Raw genomic sequence first — 21,352 nt, forward strand, 5'->3', positions numbered from 1 at the left:
TTCATCGTAGCAATTGACACAACTTCTGATGTATAAGGCAATGGGTTGTATCTTCAATCTATTCCTGGGACGTGGGCGAGAGTTGGTGCCCCACCTCCGCCCACTCTTGAGCTGATGCAATATGTCAGGGTACCCCGCCAAAGGCGTCTGGGTGGAAGATTCTGTCCTGAAGCCGAAAAGAGGAGCAGGTCTAGAACTTTCAATGGAGGCCTGGTGGAGGGAGAGGCAGCTTAGCTGACCAGCATCTTGAAATGACCCTTAACCCAGGCATGACTCTGTTCAAACATCAGCCTTCAGTCAGGAGGCTGATTTAGGATACAAACCCACTGTCTAAACCAGCCTTTCTCAACCTGTGGGTCCCCAGATGTTGTTGAACTACAACTCCCATCACCCCTAGCTAGCAAGGCCAGAGCTCAGGGATGATGGGAGTTGTAGTCCAGCAACACCTGGGGACCCACAGGTTGAGAACTGCTGGAAGCCAAAGCCTACCTACATCTGTGACAAATAAAGTTGTGGCCATTTTCAATTCTATAACATTGTTGTGTCATTTTCCTCCCTCCTGTTTACTGTTTACCCCTTCCCGTCCAAGGGCGTACTGGTTCCTGAAGAATGGCCTGATGCGACTGATGAGAAGCAAATACTGAATGAGCCATAAAGACTCCAGACACAGGCAACTTTCTCAAATAGAGAACTGTAATGATGAATATCATGACATTTTCTGTATGTGGCTGTGTAGGATTCCTGTATGTGGCTCTTTATGGCACTTAATATTTAGAAGAATGAATATATTATCATATCTCATTTTTATTATACTTATAGTCAAGCAACATAATATATCAGCACAGTTTAATTCATTTGTGTGTTGCTCACTGAAAACAGATTAGATAATTTGGTCCACTTTGCAGTGATGTCTGTGTTAGGCCTTAGCCTAGCAGGTTTTCAAGAGGGGGGGCTGTTAACCCGTAGAACCAGGTAGTTTAAAACACACACGATGGTTCAAAATGGATGACCCTGTGCTATCTCTGTACAAGCTATTTGGAAATTTGTTCTAGGTTCCCGTCTGCTTGCAAAACCCTGACATCCTGAAGTATAAGAGCAGTAGAAAAACAACTATGAATCCAAACAAAAATGAAAGCATGATATTTTGGAAAGGCGGTGCAGGAGTAGGTCCAAGTGCCCTGTGTGGAGGACTGCTGATGAAACCAGGCTCCCAGTTTCTCTCTTTCCCCCTCCCAGGCAGATTACGGTAATTCATGGTCTACTTCTAGGGTTAACCTTAAAATACGGAATCGTGTACTGATTTAATGCGGGGCGCAGTTCGTCCCATATTTGAAGTCATCATCAAAACTGTGTGGGCTGAGTGTGGGTCTGGTTGGGGTTGTAGGAGAGCGAGAGTTTGCATGGGCAGAGGGTGGGAGAGTGAGAGCAAGAGCGAGTGGTTCGTGCGGTGTCACGGGTGAGGCAGCGAGGAAGGGCAGGCGGCCGAAGAGCAAGATTGGAAGAAAAAGAAATCACTGATTGCAGTGTCCAGAGCACAGCAGAGCAGCTAAAACGCGCCACATTGAGGCACCTGCCTCTCAAACCTCTTCCTTGTGTGCCAATAGGTGGTGGTGAGCTGGCTCAAATTCTCACTCTTCAATTGCTTTGCATGTTGAATGTAGAATAACTACAATTATTTCCCTTCCAGCCTTGCCTGGCTGCTCCTCGCCATTCACCGGTGGCTCAAAGCATGTGGCACGCCTCTCCCCCTTTTCCTTTCCTGCACTTACGTGCCACGCAGCCTTTTCCTGGCTTGCTGCAACTGTGGGAAAGGTGACTGCAAGCTAACTAGCCCAGGGCAGCAATATTGGAAGGCATTCTGCCGCCTGCTTCTTTTTACTTCTCTTTGTATTGATGAAATTTATTTGTGTTTATGAAATCTATTTGTGAAAATGAGATTTATGCAGCTCTTAAAACAGGGCAGAGACTCCGGCTCATGAGGGATAATGCTATTTGCTCAAAGGAATCTGCAGTCCTATTCAAGGCTCAGGGCTTAGCCACACTTATTGATTGAATTTATATACCGTCCTATACCTGGAGGTTTTACCCAGCTCTTTACAGGCAGCTGTCTGCACATTAATGCTCTGAGTGTGGGGGTATGGTTGTTGTTTTCTGCCCTGAGCTTTCCTCATGAAAACACACTCTTTAATTTTTTAAAAAATACTAATCAAAATCAATGAATAATAAAAATGTGTTTGTGGGAGGGGGGGGTTACTGGTTTGTTTATTATGATGGTGATTATGTTTTTTGTGTTCTCATTTTGTATTTTTATCTTGTGATCTGCCCTCCGATCCTTGGATGGAGGGCAGTATACAAAATTTTATCATCATCACCATCATCATAATTTGAAGCTGAATCAGAGCAAATGTCAATTCGGGTTTTCTGCAGATGAACGTTTGCTCCTATTGAGCTTTCAAGAGCAGCTTTTCACAGGGAAAGCTCCAGAGCAAAATAAAGGCGCTTGGACACAAAGTTATAAGCCATGGACCATGCTTGGAAAGAACAGGTGGAAGGAAAGTGTGTCTAAGCCCTCGGTGTGTTTGTTGTTGCAGCAACACTCAAATCTGTCTTTCCATCCAGGTGCTACCTGGAGCTATCCTGGGTGTTACTTATCTTGCTTCTTTGCCTTTTGGGCTCTGACCTCTGCTTTTTTCAACTTCTGTTATCTTGGTTACTATCTGCTTTGTCTGACCTTGCCTGGGGGAACCTGACCTTTCCTTAACCGACTTTGCTTCCTGAACTTTCCAGATGCTAATAGAATATGATGCAGACTCTTTGCCTAGCACAAGACCCCATTTGCGCTAGAACCCCTTGCTGGGGCAGAATAGCAAGTCACTATACATGTACACTGGTACACAGGTGGTGCTGTGGGTTAAACCACAGAGCCTCGGACTTGCCGATCAGAAGGTCGGCGGTTCGAATCCCCGCGACAGGGTGAGCTCCTGTTGCCTGGTCCCTGCTCCTGCCAACCTAGCAGTTCAAAAGCATGTCAAAGTGCAAGTAGATAAATAGGTACCACTCTGGCGGGAAGGTAAACGGCGTTTTCGTGCGCTGCTCTGGTTTGCCAGAAGCGGCTTAGTCATGTTAGCCACATGACCCGGAAGCTGTACGCCGGCTCCCTCGGCCAGTAAAGCGAGATGAGCGCCGCAACCCCAGTGTCGGCCACGACTGGACCTAATGGTCAGGGGTCCCTTTACCTTTATACATGTACACTAAAAGTAAGTTGCATTCATTCCCCACCCAGAAGTGTAACTTATAGAAACTCTGTGGAGGTTGAACTTAGCTTTTACTCAGTGGCAAAAGGGGCACTTGAATTTCATCCTTCTGTAGCCGCTCTTTTCTCATTAAGCAAATCACCACCAGTGCATCTTTGAATGAGCTAGGTAATGCTGCTCTGAGGACAGTTTGGTTTAGTGCAGTGATGGGGAATATCTGCCCTGTGGGTGTAATGAGGCCTGGCAGGGATTCTAATTTGGCCCACAAGTCTGTTTTCACCAAACTATGCCCACCTGCCCCACACCTGATGCCGGTGTGCAGTAGGTAAAGGTGCTGTTGCAAAAGATTATTCAGGAGTTTGAAGTGTGCTCCAGATTGTTCCTTGGCAAGTAGTGCAGCTTGGTGCTGAAAGCAAGTCCCTTTGAAGTTGGTATCATAATGACAATAGGTGACTGGAAGGTGGACTGACCTAACCACCTGTCCATATGGCTTGCAGGTGAGTTCACAAGCTGTATCCAGTTCCCCACCACTGGTTCACTTCCTTCTTTAAATATGAATTGACTTTGGGTTATATATAGACCACCACTGACTCTGACCAACAGACAGGTGTTTTTCATAACCCTGCCACTAGTGAATGACAGAATCTTTGACCTCCTAAAGACAAGAGCCCACACACCGAGGAGTAAGCCCCATTTAAAGCCACATCTGTGTGAACACGCATAGGGGACTCAATACGTGTGTTCCCTCAACCAGGTGACATGGGAATCATCCCTCAGTCTGGTCCTGGGAAGCAGAGCCCCAAGAAAGTGAACTAAGGGATCATCCACACTTCCGTTTGCCCTGATGCCTTCCCCCAGGAAAACCTGTGCTTCAACACTGAACTGGAACAAACAGCAACCAGATTTTCCATGGATTGCCATTTGTTCCAATTTAGTGCGAAAGAGTGGATTTTCCAAAGGAAACTGGCAGGAGAAAGGCAAAACAGCTCGGACCCATGGCTAGAAGATGAGGAACTATATCACCTTTAGAAGACATCTGAAGGCAGTCCTGTATTGGGAAGTTTTTTAATGTGTAATGTTTTATTATGTTTTTATATATGTTGGAACCCAGACAGATGGGGCAAGCCAGACAGATGGGCAGGGTACAAATAAATTAGTATTATTAGAATTAGAATTAGCAGGGGACAAGTGGAAAACCACTCGGGCCTGCGCTGTCTAAGCACAGGGCAAGCAAAAGTGTGGATGAACCCCAAGTTGCGTTTCAATACCAGAGTTCAGTTTAACCATATATCTCAGAAAACGTTTAGACTTCCTTTGAAGAACAATTATTCTTAACAATAAACTTAAAAGGTTAAAGCTACTGGAAAAATGCTGGGGAGGTAATGTATAATAGTGTACAGATAGCATTGATTTCAAGATTTCTTATCCTGTCATAAACGTACGATAACTAAATAGTACAGTGGGCCACATTTCCAAGCCAAATGTGTGCGCTATAAACTTGTTTTAACTTGTTTAGGCATTTCTCACCCATGTGAATGCTTGTGTGTATTTTCACACAGAGAAATGATTCCAAGGTGCAAGTGGTTCTGCAAAAAGGACTAATTATTCAATCCAGCACAATGTACTACATGATAAAAAAAAGTTCCAACACCTACAGCCTTTTCTGTGCATAATACAGCTCTGGCTGTGAACATCATTTCATCTCATAAAACACACGCTTAACCATTAGCTTGAGTAAAAAATACATGCTGATCAACATTCATGATCAATTTTCACTGTTTCCAAAACACCTGCAATTCTGTTATCTAGGAGCTGATTTTTTTTTTTAAAAAAACCCACCCCCCACATAAGAATGCAATACTCTTAAAGGGAATATAAAAACAAAATTGTGGAATCAGATTTACCATGACACAAACAGTGGTTTAAAATAATTTGATACATACTAAACAGTATATAGTGTACTTATAGAATCACAACAAAATAGTTAAAGACAGCAATAGTATTAAAAGTAGAGAAAATATGAATGTTTTTAAATGTGCCTTATGTATTCCTATTATGTCTGATAGACCCTTAAGAGTGCATACTTGTCTCATCAGAATAAAATCTTCATTCTCAATGGCCTATTCACTAGAAGCGTGTATGGCATTGCAATCCTTTGCACTCTTACCTGGGAGTAAGTATCATTACTTTTCATAGACATGTATAAAATTGCACCACACACAACAAAAAGCACCTTGTATTTTAACACCAAGTACACCTGTTTATGCAGATATTACAGGACCATAGAAGTAAAGAAAATGCTCTGCATATTTAAAAAAGTGCTGTCCTACAAACCAGGCGTGAGACAAATTTGGCACGCTAGGCCTCTCCATTTGGCCCACTGACATGGCGTCAGGTGAGGGCTTGTAGTGGAGCTTGGTTGACAGGGGCTTTGCGGGTGCTTCCAACTGGCACTTCAATGTATCAAATCACATGATGGTGGTGACAGGTGATGGACGGATGGCTGGCTCCACCCACCAGTCAAATTCAGCCTGCAAGCCCAGCCCTGCTAAGATCTGGCCTGTGAAGCCAAAAAGTCTCCTCTGCTCTATAACTAAAATGGGTGGAAAATGAGGAGTTACACCGAAAATAATGTGTTTTCAACAAAATGTTGCATATATGAAAAAGTTGAACACCTCTATTGTGGGTGAGGTCTGGCTCTACAGATGGCGTTGGACTCCATCTCCCATCAGCTTCGGACAGTGTGGTCAGGGATGATGGGAGTTGTTGTCTAACAAGATCTGTAGGGCTAAATGGTCCTCATCCCAAATCTAAATAAAACAAAATACTAGACTCAAAGAAGCAATACAAATACTGGATTATTTTGCATCAACATATTGAGCAAGTCGCAGAATTTCTTTTCACTATTGAAGAAAATTTATCTCACAAAGGTGAGATATTTCTATTTGTTCAACGAAGAAGGAGGAAAAATCAGAAAGATGCCAATGAAGAAGGAGAAAAAGTCAGAAAGATGCCATTCACACACCATTTTTTCCTCAGTGTGGGAAAAGGGAACATATAAAGAATGAAGGAAGAAAGGCAACGAGGTTCAGAGGTATGAAGATCATAGGAAGAGGCAAGCTGTGTCAGACGGGCTTGGAACGTGAAGGGAATGATGCACAACAATAAACTGTTGGGGAGGGAAAACAAACAATATAATTAATGACTGAGCAAAATATTTTAGGCTGCAATCTTACCTGAAGTGAGTCCCATTAAGCTCAATGAGGCTTAGTTCTTAGTAGACGTGTATAGGATTAAACATCCAACACATTCTTTTATGACTGCTGCCACCAGGAGCAAAATTAATGCAGTTTTTGTAAATAAAATTGTAAGTGTTCTAATATACAGGTGTCCCACTTTGGTACAGTATTCTCAGTAGCCACCCTACTCGATAGACCTCTGGTTTTGAAACTAAGATCACAGAACCCTATTTAAGGATGAAATCATCGCCCTCAAACAAGAACTTGCAACTTGAATGGGAGATAGAAATATTAACCTCAGGTCCCTGCAATAGGGAATTATTTCAGCAACTGGGGTGGGTAATGAAATTCATTCCCAAGCTGCGGAGAGATCAGCATTAGCAGCAGTGAGGATGGCTCTTTACTAACTTAAAAAAATTGGCTGCCATCAACAGCAGAGAGACCCTTCCTCATCAGTCCAGCCACTATTTTGTTTTCCCTCAGAATGCATTGCATTCAGCCACAGGGAAGTGAAGGATGTTTTCTATTAAGCACTTAGTTCATGAATGGTGATAGCATTTTTTATTGCTCCCCATATACAAAAAGCTCCCTGCATGTAATAAAACAATGCATTAGATCAGGCTTGGCCAAACTTGGCCCTCCAGCTGTTTTGGGACTACAATTCCCATCATCCCTGACCACTGGCCCTGTTAGCTAGGGATGATGGGAGTTGTAGTCCCAAAACAGCTGGAGGGCCAAGTTTGGCCATGCCTGCATTAGATGGTTGGGAATCTTTGGGGCAGATTACTCCAGTGGAAAGCTATTGAAGGTTGCATTCCCAAAAACAGTCAGGGCCAGACATGCATACGATCATACATGCAATTGCGCACAACTCTTCCTTATTCAGTGCCCTGGTTTATCAGCGAATCAGCTTTCAGGGGAGGGTATTTTCATCCCCATTATGATGCTGAGTTCGGGATGCTTGCTGGGATGGGGACAGAAATCAGATGATCAGCATCCATCATCTGGAGACCAGGGACAGCACATTTCTATCTGGTGTGTGGTGGGCCCACAGAGAGTGTGGCTGGCGCAAGGGCGTGGCTGAGGAAGAGGGCTGGATGTGGAGGACTGTCAGGCCACATTACGCCAGCAGCCTAGAAGTTCCCCATCCCTGCATTAGAGTGACATGTTTAGTACGAGTCCATCTGGTGAACCAGAGCAAATCAGAGAGTATGCAAACCTAAGGTCTACTCCCAATCTCACCCTGATGGCCAAGTACTATATGAACAGGCTTATATTTCAAAACATTTCATGATGGCGTAATATATTGTTATCTGCGCATACAAGCACCACACAGAATTCAATGCAATCTTTTGACGACACTTCTATGCGCACTTGTCTTGCAGTAAGTTTCACTGATCTCAATTTGACTTACTGCTGAATAGATTACATTATTGAGATCAGGTAAGTAATTCCCACAAACACAGTGGAAACATATTCTCCACTAAATATGTTCTGATGAGGATGTTAACTTATTAAAATTTCTGCAAACCATGCATGTGACAAATCATTCTGCTGACACATGTGACATGTGACAAATCAAGGCTGACACAGAATGAAAGTTCAACCAATCTCAAAATAACATAATAGAGAAAAGCAGATTAATAAATTAAAGATAAAGACACCCATGGATCCGTAATGTTAGAAATGCACACAATACATATATTTGTATGCTTAGTGGTCCAAAAGGATAGATCATTTAAGGAGAATAAATAGGTCAAAGCACAAAATGGCAACAAGAACACTGCAACGCTAAAGGCTCCATTATAACAGAATTCAATAATGATCTATGTTCCACATAGCAGGAGAACAGATATTATTTTCCGTTTCCAAATAAAAAATCTTTGGAAATGTGTAAACTTTGCTTTGGGATTTCCAAAGTATGACACATGGTTGATGACCGGAAACAAAACTAACACAACAAAATCATGATAGAAAAATAAAACTGAGCTTTGCAACACTGGTTGAGTAGCAGTGGGTCTTGTCAGGGCAGGGGCCAATCCTGATCTCCTTTTCCTCAAATGCTGCCACCACCCCTAAACTTGATCTGAGGGGAAGACTGTTACCCTTACTAGAGACTTCTAGGTGAGCCCAAACTTGCTCTTTACCCCCAGAAGTCTGAGGCAGACAGTAGCCTTGGAAATAGGTCCCACTGAGATCAAGAACATTTACTAACCTGAGGCTACAATCCTATACTCACTTGCCTGGGAATAAACCAAGTGGACACACATAGGATTGCACTAATTGTTTTTCTGGAGTGGTATCTGTATCTGTGTCAGAGAAAGAAATGCTACTTAAAAGTATTTATTTATTAAGGTATATACACTGCTTGATTGCAAAACATCTCAAAGCAGTTTTCAAAGTAATAAAATGGTAAAATCAAGAGAAATTCACAATCATACTTTAAGACATGCAAAAATCAAAATACTAAAACAGATTAAAATTACTTCATCTTTCTAAGCATCTGGGTAGGCTTGTCTAAACAGGTATGTTTTTAACAGACATCAAAAAGAGTACAGTGAAGATGCCTGATTGATGTCGATAGGCAGGGAGTTCTTACCAAGGCAGCATAGGTATTATGTGGCACTTTTAACCAATCAAACTGGTCAAGTGGGCATACGTGGAGCAAGGCCATCTCGTAGGTAAACTGGTCCCAAGTTGTTATAGGCTTTCTATACCAATACACTGGTACCTTGGTTCTCAAACTTAATCCATTCCGGAAGTCCATTCCAAAACCAAAGCGTTCCAAAACCAAGGCACGCTTTCCCATAGGAAGTAATGCAAAACGGATTAATCCGTTCCAGACTTTTAAAAACAATCTCTAAAACAGCAATTTAGTATGAATTTTACTCTCTAATGCGACCACTGATCCATAAAATGAAAGAAATCATCAATGTACTGTACTATAAAATAAATAAGACAGTATTGTAGATGATGAAAATTAAAATTATTTTTTTTCCTTACTTGCTCTGATGATAGTCATTGTTTGGAGGGGGGGCTTTTATCCATTTCCGCAGTCACACAATCAATCAATCAATCAATCAATCAATCAGCTGAACTGGGTTCCACACAGTCACAAAAACAAATTAACCGAAAAAGCCTCAAAAACAAAAATGCAAAATAAATAGCAAAACCAAGAGTGCCAAATACAGTGGTACCTTGGTTCTCGAACTTAATCCACTCCGGAAGTCCATTTGACTTTCGAAATGTTTGAAAACCAAGGCGCGGCTTCTGATTGGTGCAGGAACCCTGGAAACAATAGCTGACAGCCGCATTGGACGTTCGGCTTCCGAGAAACGTTTGAAAACCGGAAGACTTACTTCCGGGTTTTTGGTGTTTGGGAACCAAGGCATTTGAGAACCAAGGTACCACTGTAGCAACACCTTGAATTTGGCTCGGTGGGAAATTGGCAACTAGTGCCAATGTGAGCACAGATGTTACATGCTGACAAGGCGTCACTCCTGCCAGCAGTATTAAGGCTGACAAAAGAAGAAAGCACCAAACTACATACGAAGAAGAATATAGTATGGGATTTTCGGCAGAATCTGAGACCAGGGAGAAGAGTCGGTGGAAGAAGATTGGAAGAAATTTAAAGACTACCTACAGAAATATTGTAAAATTAATGAATGTTAGAATGATGTTGGATAGAAATTAAGTGGTTTCCAGCTGTAATGCTTTAAGAGAATATGAAAAAAGGGTTATTAACAGGTAAAAATCTAATGGTAAGGATTTGCTGAACCAACAATTTGAAGTGGAATACAAAAAAGGGAGGTATGAGAAGGTCTGGGAAATAAGCTAAAGGAAAACTAGCAATGGAAAATCTGTGTGTTTTTAACTATTTTTATTTTGTATTTTTGTTGTTTTTTTCTTTTCATTTTTATTGTAATACTTTAAAAAATCTTAATAAATATCCTATAAAAAAATAGTATGGGATTTTCAAGCATAAGAAATGGCAGCACAGATTATGAAGGATATTGCAACCTAAGGTCCACTGTGTTTTACTCTTAGGTAAAGACTGAAGACAGAAGACTTTTTTACAATATCTAAGATGGTATTATTTGTTATTTAGGTTTTGAAGTTTCAAATACATTTTGCATGAAAAGATATTTAAGAAAATTCTGCCATCAGTTTTATTCCTATAAAAAACATTTTTGAAAGTGATTATTTGGAATGGGAAGTGAGCAGAAGGGAGCGGCACAGCTATTTTGCAACCTACCATGTGATTTGAATAATCAGCAAATAGTTTGCATAATATGTATATCAGGGCATTCCTATCTGCGGGACTGAGATATGGCAGTCCTAAGATTTCTCCCCAGCAAGCAACAATATTAAAAAAAAACCTCAAGAGGCAAGTTCTAGATACTGAAAGAATTCCAGTGACAAGTTCTTAAGTTAGATATTTAACAACTGTCAATTTATCTACTGTATTTAACACAGCTTTGGAAAGCGACAGTTTTTATTATACACACACATACATAAACGCTGCCGGTGCTTCTGAATCAGAGGTCTGCTTGGGACAGTATTTGGTGGGGAAACTTCACAGAAACAGTTCTAGCATAAAGAGTCTTCTATTCTGACACTTTATTAACATCTGTGGATCAATTCTGTAAGACACGCTTTATGGAAGACATCTCCCACCCCCCAAATCAAAGTCCTTTCTACCTCAAATAGCCCTTTGACATAGACCTAATTCTCACCTGTAAGAGTTCAGGTGAAAGCTCATAGGGCAGCCTTTTCCCCATGTGATAATAATAATAAATTTTATTTATATCCCGCCCTCCCCAGCCGAAGCCGGGCTCAGGGCGGCTAACAACATTAAAACAGTACAAAGGTACAGCACAAACAACACTCTAAAATCATTCATTATAAAAGTGATTCAAATCAAGCCACTGGCAACCATTGTGCCAGAGCTCCACGAAGATTGCCGAGGGAGGGGGTCAGGCTGTGCCCTGGCCAAAGGCCTGGTGGAACAGCTCTGTCTTGCAGGCCCTGCGGAAAGATGTCAAGTCCCGCAGGGCCCTAGTCTCTAGTGACAGAGCGTTCCACCAGATCGGAGCCACAGCCGAAAAAGCCCTGGCTCTAGTTGAGGCCAGCCTAACCTCTCTGTGGCCTGGGACCTTCAAGGTGTTTTTGTTTGAAGACCGTAAGTTTCTCTGTGGGGCATACCAGGAGAGGCGGTCCCGTAGGTACGAGGGTCCTAGGCCGTATAGGGCTTTAAAGGTTAAAACCCTGCAGATGTTTGGGGCTACAGCTTCTATCAGCATTAGCCAAGATTGCCAACAGTCAGGGATTATGGGAGCTGCATCCCAAAATATACGGAAGACATCAGGCTGGGGAAGGCTTAAATAGATGCATTTGCAAAGTACTTAAAAAGCAACAACTGAATTCAGTTTTTTGTGAATCACACAATGGAACTCTGTTAATGACCGCTCCCCACATTAAACGGGGGGGGGGGACGCCCTTTGCGTGGCTTTGCCTTCCCCAGGTGGGATACCTGGAGGTCTCCGCCTACCTCAGCCAGTTGCCCAATGCCCCCTGGGGAGGCGTTGCCAAGGTGACCAGGCCAGGTAGGGAGAGGGGCTACTTGCTCACACAATAGGGGGAGGATCTTACCTGGGAATTGTCAGCTGGCTCCAGAGCTTCTCCCACCCTGCCCACCCTCAGTTAAGCCTTCTTTTGCAGGTTAACCTTTTCTCCACAGGTACGCAGGCGCTGCTATGTCAAGGTTGCTGTTGAAGGGCCGGAAAGGTATTCTCCTGCATTGGCAGGTTTGCCTTTCCTGTAGCAAAACGTCACAACTTTGGCGGTATCAGGCCTTGGGTGGAATCCTTTAGTCTATCTTCCATGAATGGGGGGCCGTGCAGCGGTGACCCATGCCCCCCTCCTCTTCGCGGTGGCGATACCAGGGTTCCCCATTAAAGGAGTTTTTGAGGGGAGGCTTTGACAAACGCCAAGAGGTTGTCACTGCTCTCCCCTCCAACGGCAGCAAAACAGGGGTGGGCTTTCTCTACTTGAACATATAATAAAGTTTAATCCCATAGCACGTTGTCTTGAGTCATTATTCCACATGGGGAATTTGGGGGACTCCGCCTGTCCATGCAATGACCACGTTTATATTTTGTATTTTCACGATGCATGAAATGTAAAAGTGCAGAAAGGGGATTGGGTAGCAGCTGACAGGAAGCGGCTGGTTTGATGGCTTTGCTACATCACAGTGCAGGAAGACAACCCTCAAGCCACTTGGCACTGGGACAGAGGGCTAAGAGACTGAACTGGAATGGGAATTCTTTCTCTTCACTGGACAATAACCTAAGAACCTATCCTGGGCATCAGCCTTCCCACATATGGTTGTTTCCCTCAATTATCCCTAAATGATTTCTTTACATAGACAAAGAGATATTTGCCAGAAGGCTTAGAAAGAAATTTTACCTGGGACCATGACTGGCAGCTAGGAATACCAATTTGCTTTTCTTTTTCGTCTGTCTGAACTGAGCATTGCTGTTTTGCAATGGGAGGTTGGTCCCTTCCCACCAATTTCAGGATGCAGTGTGGTCTGAATGTAATATTGTCACCATGCCATACATGTCCTGATATACAGTGGTGCCTCGCAAGACGAAATTAATTCGTTCCGCGAGTCTTTTCGTCTTGCGCGGTTTTTCGTCTTGCGAAGCACGGTCAGTCGCAACTGCACCTCTTCAAGCGGTTTTAAGAAAAAAGGAAACAAACTCGCAAGACGTTTTCGTCTTGTGAAGCAAGCCCATAGGGAAAATCGTCTTGCGAAGCAACTCAAAAAACGAAAAACCCTTTCGTCTTGCGCGTTTTTCGTCTTGCGAGGCATTCGTCTTGCAAGGTACCACTATACTGTTTTATTGTGTTTATGTTTTGAAAGTAAAATATTGTAAAGAAAAAAACTGCATCACAAAATTCATATACATGCACATTTTGGATGGCTGTGTTTTGAATCTTGTTTTTTTTTTTTTCTGGAAAGTGAGGCTATGATAAACTTGGCTTTAAATGCAAACTGAATTGAATTTGTCCCCTATCCCTAACCTTAGCAAACACTAGCTTTTCCTTGAATTTGCTCTCTTTATCTGGTTGGGTCCATTAGGCCACTGACTCTGGAACTTGGGTGTTAGGCTGGAGGAGAATCAGAGGTAGTTTCTTCAAACTCCCCATCCCCCTTACGTGGCCTTGGAATGGAAGGGCTCAGGTCCCAGTTTTGTTACTGTGACAGAAATGTGGTCCCCACCAGTGCTGTCAAAAGTAGTCAGTAATATGGGGGGGGGGGGAGGACACTCTCCATGCAGTCCCAAATTGTCTGTAATAAAAAGGCAGGCTGCTTTAACCCAGACAATGGTTAGTTTTCATTATCTTTTCCCCTCCAATCTTGCTCCATTCCTGACTGCAGATGCAAATACACTTATAAAACTTCTATTAAAAAAACAGACAAAACTAACTGAAAAACTGTGGATTTTGTTCTTCATTATTAATTTTTAAGCATTTAAAAATGCTGTCTCCCATCCCCCCCAACACAGTTTTATACCTATAAGTCAGGTGCTTTTGAAAAAGGCAGAGCTGTAGATTCTAAATACTAGACAGATACGAGAATAAATGTGCGCTATTTAATATTATAACTCAAAAAAGTATTTTTGTGGGAAATGGGCTACAACGTTCGTTGGAAGCAAGGAAAAAAACAACAAAGCTATGTTGAAATGAGAGGAAACAAGAAGAAAACCCTAAATAAATAAATAAAAACTTTATAAAAAAGAAACGAAAAACAAATAATGAATCTTATTTTAGTATCCAAACGCATGAAGTAAGATCATGATTATTATCAGTAAAGACTTGACATTCTTGAAACAAATATATTAGTCAAATTAATATAATGCATTGTGCATTTTTTAAAAAGGAGACAGAGTGGAGAGGAAAACACATGTATGACTGGAAAGAGAACAGAGGAAAGTCTGGAAAAAGCCCCACCCCACGGAAGTAAAGAAAATGAAATATGCAATTATTCAAACATACGTTTAGATACCAGCTTGGGTGGCTCTGTAACATCGGCTTCACTGTACAATGCGCTTGGATCCATAGTATCTCTGTCAGGAGGAGGGTATGGTGGGGGTGGGGGGATCACTAACTGGGGTGGGCCACGTGGGTTGCCTCTAGGAGGCTTTTGTGGCACATGTCGTCCATTACCTACAGGGGAATCAATTGGAATTTACTAGTTACTTTGATCATCAAGTCAAATATCTATTGCTTAGTTTTGCTCTGACTGCGCGTGAAAGCCAATTTTTCAAAGTTGCCATCCACCGATTACCATCTGGGAAGCTGGCTATGCCAAAGTATATAGGTGTCGACTAATAAATATTGTCTGTTTTAAGTAGTGGGCATCTAGGAAAATCAATCAAACACCGTTTTTCATAATTGTGAAAAAGCCTGCTGGATGGTATAATTTGCAAGTATGGTATGGTGTAGGCATGCTTTGGAGTTTTTTTATTATGATAATCAAAAACTTCAAAGCATGTGCTCACAAAACCACAAGGCCTTGCAATATATTTTTCCTTACTTCAAGCCCTATTTGTGGTCTTGCATTGTCTGATAAGGTCAGATGACCCATCATTCTTCCCTTGCATCATGTTTTATTCTCTTTCATCCACCTCTCCTACTTAGAGTAGATCCATTCAAAAATGCCTGATGTAAAGTTGATTTATTTTAATGGGTCTACTCTACTATTTAACTGGATATCACCCAAACACCCATTTATATAAATGCTGTTAAAGTCTGCATACATTCTTAGAAGTTATAATGGAGGCACTGGGACTTATTTCTCTCCAGACATTGCAGAACTACAACTCTCATAACCCTAACCATGTTGACTAAGGCTGATAAGAACTTGAGTCCAGAAACTTCTGGAATGTCACAAGTTCCCCATCCCTGCTGTAGTGGTTTAAACTTACGTAAAACATTTCTGCCAACACCCACTAAGTAGGGCATAAGTCAACAAGTCATCACTTGTACTGCTGTGGACATGTTCTTTGTTAGACGTCTACCTTCCTCCAAGGATGGTGGGGTGGCAAATCCCCCACATACTTTTTCTTGCAAATTAGCTGAGACCAACAGGCCCAACAACACCAGTGAGCTCCATGGCTGAGAGGAGGTACTGGAATCAAGATCTCCTCAGGCTAAGCCTGACACTTTGCTCACTAAACCACATGACTGATTCTCTTTCATCCAACATGTTCTGTGCAGTGGCATGCAATTATCAGGGTATAATTCAAAACTTTCATTGTCACCAGTAAATATACAGAGGTTGAATGGGGATGGTTGGAACCCATAGGAGTCAACTCCTAGGGGCCAAGGTTTGTTTGCCCCCCAAATAAAATATCTGAGGGGGCCAGAGACCCCCAAAGTTGATGGGCATTGCCATTCAAATGGTGTGTGTGTGCTGCATCCTGTGATTGATTGTGCAGGCCAGGGTTTACCTGGGCCCCCTCAATATATTATTCAAGATGGTACCCCTTGTGAGAACTGTAAGGTTATAACATCCAGAGAGATTAAAGAGATGTTCAATGCTCTTAAAATAGTCCTTCATAACAATATTCTTTCTAGATATATAAACAAGCACATCAGTGATACCCAAGCTACTGGATTTCTATTGCTACTTAAAAATTGGAACACTAAATATGAGGTAATTTAGTGAAAATAAATATAGACATAAAGCCAAACGGTTTCTTCCAAAATGGGAGGCATTTATAATATAAGCAATTAAGAGTGTTCATTTATGCATGTACTGGTTGCTTTAGGGAACATGAGGCCATCAGATGGAATCTTAAATGCATCACAGAAGCTGTAACTTGATTAATTTAATGTACTGGTTGATTATTGCTGCTGTGTATGGTTTCTCTCATAGGTTTTAGCAATCCATCAAATGGCAGCTTGCTAAGGATGTGACTAAGTAGAATACCAACTGATTGTGAATAATTTTCAGCTGAACCAAATTAATTCGAAATTTGGAAGAGTATGCCTTTTTTTGCCCTGGACTGATTTACAACTTATTATTTCTAGACATGGGACAATTTTGCCCATAATATCCAATATATACTCATAAAACAACAACCATTAAGTTGGGTTTTATTGTACTTGTATATATTCAATATACACCACTTTTCATAAGTAATCTCTGTAGCTAGATAAAGGTGGAGGAATGTTGTCTGAGTACCTAAGAAAGGAATGTTAAAGCACCAGGAGAGTGCTGTTTAATATTCAACATTACAATGAAAACTGAATATAACTGAATATAACCAATTATTTAATATACACTATATGTTACACACTCCATCTACTCCAGCAGAGTTCTTCAACCAATTCATAAAATATAGATTATTTCTTATTTCCAGACTTTCATTCTGTCATGTTAATAATTTTCCAGATTACACTGTTTCTTGTCCATGTGGGAATATGTTACTATTAGTACCAATATATCACACAACTTGCAGATCAGCAGAAAGCACATGCATCAGGCGCAATCATAACAAATTGTTCTTACCAACGGTGCTTTTCCTCTTGTCTTCCATTTCTTCTGTCCTGTTCTGTATTGGAGGGGTTGGTGGGGGAGGGGCACGCCGTTTTTTCTTCTGTAAATCATTTTGCGATTCGCTTGGGGACATCTGCCAAAGATGTGAGGGGAGGAAAACTGTACTAAGTATTTGAACTATTGCTTTTGGAGAACCACAATTATCTTCAACACTTTCAATATGTGTGTATGTTTCGAAATGGCATTATGGGCCACAAAATGGGGTCTTGTAAATCTGTCAAAATTGTTGCCTGTTTTGGAAAAAAGGTACGTATTACAGCAAATAGAATAGCAGAGACTCTTTTCCCCAATGACACAATTCACACTCCAAGTGCTAGCTGTCTCCTGCCCTTTGCGGAATGACCATGATAAAGACTTGGAGAGATTTCTTGGGGGACCCTAGTTGTGGGTGATTAAATCATTATGGACATAGTTAGCTGGGTGTGCAGACCACATGGTGAGTTGCCTGCCTGGGGAAAAGGTTTTGGATGTTGCACGTTGTCTATGTAGCCTGGTGGGCAGTGCTGGGAATGTGCCAGTGGTGCCTATTTGGGTCAATAGAGAGCTATTTGCATGCTGAGGTCCCCAAAACACCCCTACCCCAATAACTCACACATCACTCATAAATTTTTGTTTAAGGTTTTTGGCATAATTTTGGCCACAACTTTATTAAACATACAAATTGTGAATGGTTGCTTAGGCATTGGTTATGACTATCTGTCCCCCCCGCCTTGGGGGACAGCACTGACTCCTGGATTCCAGCGAAAGCCAGTGTGGAGGAACAAGATCAGGGATAACTGGAGCTGTGGCACAGACCCTCAGCTTCTCCCCGCATGCTCCCAGGGGCTTACGCGGCCCAAACCCGATTCCAGGGGTTTGGACGCAAGGAGGGTAAGCCCCTGTATTCCTTTAACGAAATTCCCATGCAGCAGCAGCATTGGAGGGGCAGGCACAGCCAATCCATACCCCTCCACCAACCAATTTAAACCAATGCCTAATCGCCAACCTTACAAGTTGTGACAATTTGCTACGCAGTAGGCAAAAACCAAATGGCACACACTAATCAGCCAAATGGAAAAATTTCTACCAGGCCCCCGCACCAAGGCGGACGACTCCATGACAGGCATAGCAAGGTCAAAGCACAAGCCCAAACAAGGGAGGGCGGGCGGGTGATCCAGTGCCCACAGTGAAAGAGAAAGCAGCTTGCTGTGGACCTTGTTTAAATAACCTCTGTTCCCACCCCCAAAATTGGCAACATCAAATTTACCCCAGCAACACCAACCACCAATCCAAGCCAGGCCCCTTCAATCTATCCTGCCTGGCAACTACGGGGTGCTTTGCCTGGCCCCATCCGCAACACGTGCTCTCCTTTAGTGAGAACACGCTTTCCCACCAAATGTACACAGTGGAGGTGCACACTACCATTCTTGCAATGATGGCCATGCCTGCAGACATATGTTTGTCACATCACATTAGTTTTTTAAGCGCACAGTTAAATCACCTTAGAAGCATACCTAGCTATTAGATATATTTGTCATATATATATATATTAGTTTCTCAGTTTCTCAAGACCATTCACCTCCTTGTGAATTGGGAATCCATTTCTTGAAACTTTGGGGAGGTATTTCCTGCAGTGCAGATTTCTGACTGTTTTCCTGGGTGCATGGGCTGCGATCCCAATAGCCCTTCCGTTCCAAGAAAGCAATTTCTCTACATGACAGATAAGTTGATGTCTGCCCTTAACAGCTGCAGTTTCCCAGCATTCTGGAGCTTGAGTGACCATGGGGAGCCTTTAAACGCAACATGTTAAACCAAAAGGGGTTTTGTGTGTGTGGCTACTTGAATGTAGTCCTTAGTTCTGGAGGTCATAAGTCTGGAGATAATTCTAGCTTACCTTGCACAGCTGGTGCAAGGATCATCAAGATGAAGTATGTGGAGTAATTTGCAAAAGGGATATAGAAATGCTATGCTCTGTTGCATGACAATGCTTTTGAATTATGGTGCTGGAGGAGACTCTTGAGAGTCCCATGGACTGCAAGAAGATCAAATCTATCCATTCTTAAGGAAATCAGCCCTGAGTGCTCACTGGAAGGACAGATCCTGAAGTTGAGGCTCCAATACTTTGGCCACCTCATGAGAAGACTCCCTGGAAAAGACCCTGATGTTGGGAAAGATGGAGGGCACAAGGAGAAGGGGACGACAGAGGACGAGATGGTGGGACAGTGTTCTCCAAGCTACCAGCATGAGTTTGACCAAACTGCGGGAGGCAGTGGAAGACAGGAGTGCCTGGCATGTTCTGGTCCATGGGGTCATGAAGAGTTGGACACGACTAAACAACAACAACATTGCATGACAGAGTCTGCATACTTCTGTGTGGCACCTCTAGTTAAAAGACTGAGAAGTCTAACTTATCTAATCAAGGTCACAAAATCACAAAGTTCTTTTTCGTATGGCCATCACAGCTTAACTCAATACGCAGAATGTGGTCTTGTTCCATTTCACACATGCAACTTAGTACATGACAAGTACACTATATAACTTAGTTCTGCATCATATATATCGTTATGTAAGTGGTAGGAGATTTGCCTTCCTCAATTTGTTCTACTCTTTTCTGTACATTTTCCTGTACAACCCCAAGGTATGGTGCTTTGCCCTCGAAATATTTCTTGCAATGTGCGCTTGTATTTTTGCCATATTCATGCTGGAGAGCCACCATCCATCAGAGCAGACATTTACTGCCTAGCATCAGGCAGCTTCAAATGTTCACATCCCTCCCCCACTCTTTGCAACACTTAGTCCTGGGCTGAATGTGTCTGCCAGGAAATGATAATCATAAACAAATTCCCTATGTTCAATGACTAAAGTAGCTTTGATTTCCTCTCCTTTTCACCCAAGGAAGTTACTTTGCAGCCCCAAATATTTTCACATGCACTGAAATGCATAGATTACACATGTCTGCGTACGTTTGTTTTGGCAAGAAAAAAATGTGGCTTCCTCTATTTCCCTAAATACAGTCCTTTTTGTCACCATCGCCTAGAAAACAAAGAACAAACTCATGCAGAAACCTCCAAAATCCACTAGACTTTAATTTGGATTCAGGATTAAAATTTATTTCCAACAATGTTTGATGCTTTTGTGTAAAGAAGGGAAATAACTTTCAATTAACTTATTTCATTTATATCCTGCTTCTTTCTTTTGGGAACCAAAGGTGAGTTCCCAGGCACTTTTATCTTTTTTTAAAAATAAATTTTATTAGAATTTTAAAAGAGAGCTACAGAGAATATTATCCAGTATCTTTTTTATCCAAACTAAAGCGTTAATATGGAAAAAACAAACCCAAAACAGATCCAGAGGAAGAGAGAGAGAGAGAGAGAGAGAGGAAGAGGAAGAGGAAGAGGAAGAAGAAGAAGAAGAAGAAAATAAAGAGAAAGAGGTAGAGATAGAGAGATAGAAAAAGGATTAAAAGGAAAAAATAAAGTTAAGAAACTAAAAATTAGACTCTTTGCCTGTCAGCTATATATAAACATTATTCAACTCATCCACTCTAACATAACACCCTGCAAAACTACTTTCTATAAACCAACATTATTTTCAGCCTTCAAACCCAAATGTCATTACATTGGTACCTTGGGTTATATACGCTTCAGGTTACATATGCTTCAGGTTACAGACATGGCTAACCCAGAAATAGCACCTCGGGTTAAGAACTTTGCTTCAGGATGAGAACAGAAATCGTGCTCCGGCAACGTAGCGGCAGCAGGAGGCCCCATTAGCTAAAGTGGTGCTTCAGGTTAAGAACAGTTTCAGGTTAAGAACGGACCTCCGGAATGAATTAAGTACTTAACCCGAGGTACCACTGTACTTCATTTTCTTTTCCACACAAGAAGTCTATAACAGGTTTCCAATCTTCAGTAAATGTTAACCATGACATGTGAATTTTGCCATCTCAGCCAACTCCAAACCATTCCTCCATTGGCCAAGACCAAGTGTAGCAGCCAGACAGTCTCTTATCCAAGCACTGACTAGACCAAGAACTGCTCAGCTTCAGAAAAGCTTTTGCATCCTGTGCCTTCAGACCAAGTCCTGGCACTGAAAGATTCAACAGTGCACTGAGATCCAATGTGGGAGATCTGGCACTGTTCTGCAAGCTATTATTATTACACAAATGCAACAATAAAAATACCTGAATACAACAGGTAAATGATGCACAACACTTTTGCCCGCGTAAGACACCCTTTGTTTTTTTT

The 21,352-nt window shown here is 42.1% G+C and overlaps 1 protein-coding gene and 1 long non-coding RNA gene across 10 annotated transcripts in view; one reads left to right on the top strand and one right to left on the bottom strand.

Moving 5' to 3' along the window:
- Window positions 1–21,352, top strand: part of LOC309354415 — a 161,688-nt gene that overhangs the window by 47,151 nt on the left and 93,185 nt on the right. The window lies entirely within an intron of this gene.
- The window catches only part of COBL (cordon-bleu WH2 repeat protein), a 102,249-nt gene that overhangs the window by 19,335 nt on the left and 61,562 nt on the right, over window positions 1–21,352 (bottom strand). For 8 of the 9 annotated variants that reach the window (XM_081883808.1, XM_081883809.1, XM_081883802.1 and 5 more), the window contains 2 exons: window positions 17,079–17,199; window positions 14,558–14,728 (listed from right to left, as the gene is read on the bottom strand). In XM_081883808.1, coding sequence (XP_081739934.1) covers window positions 14,558–14,728; window positions 17,079–17,199 — 292 coding nt within the window. The remainder of the gene's footprint in view (window positions 1–14,557; window positions 14,729–17,078; window positions 17,200–21,352) is intronic. The other variant, XM_081883810.1, reaches the window with a different exon arrangement.

Source organism: Podarcis melisellensis (genome assembly GCF_964234715.1).
Source record: "Podarcis melisellensis genome assembly, chromosome: 13".
NCBI lineage: Eukaryota > Metazoa > Chordata > Lepidosauria > Squamata > Lacertidae > Podarcis > Podarcis melisellensis.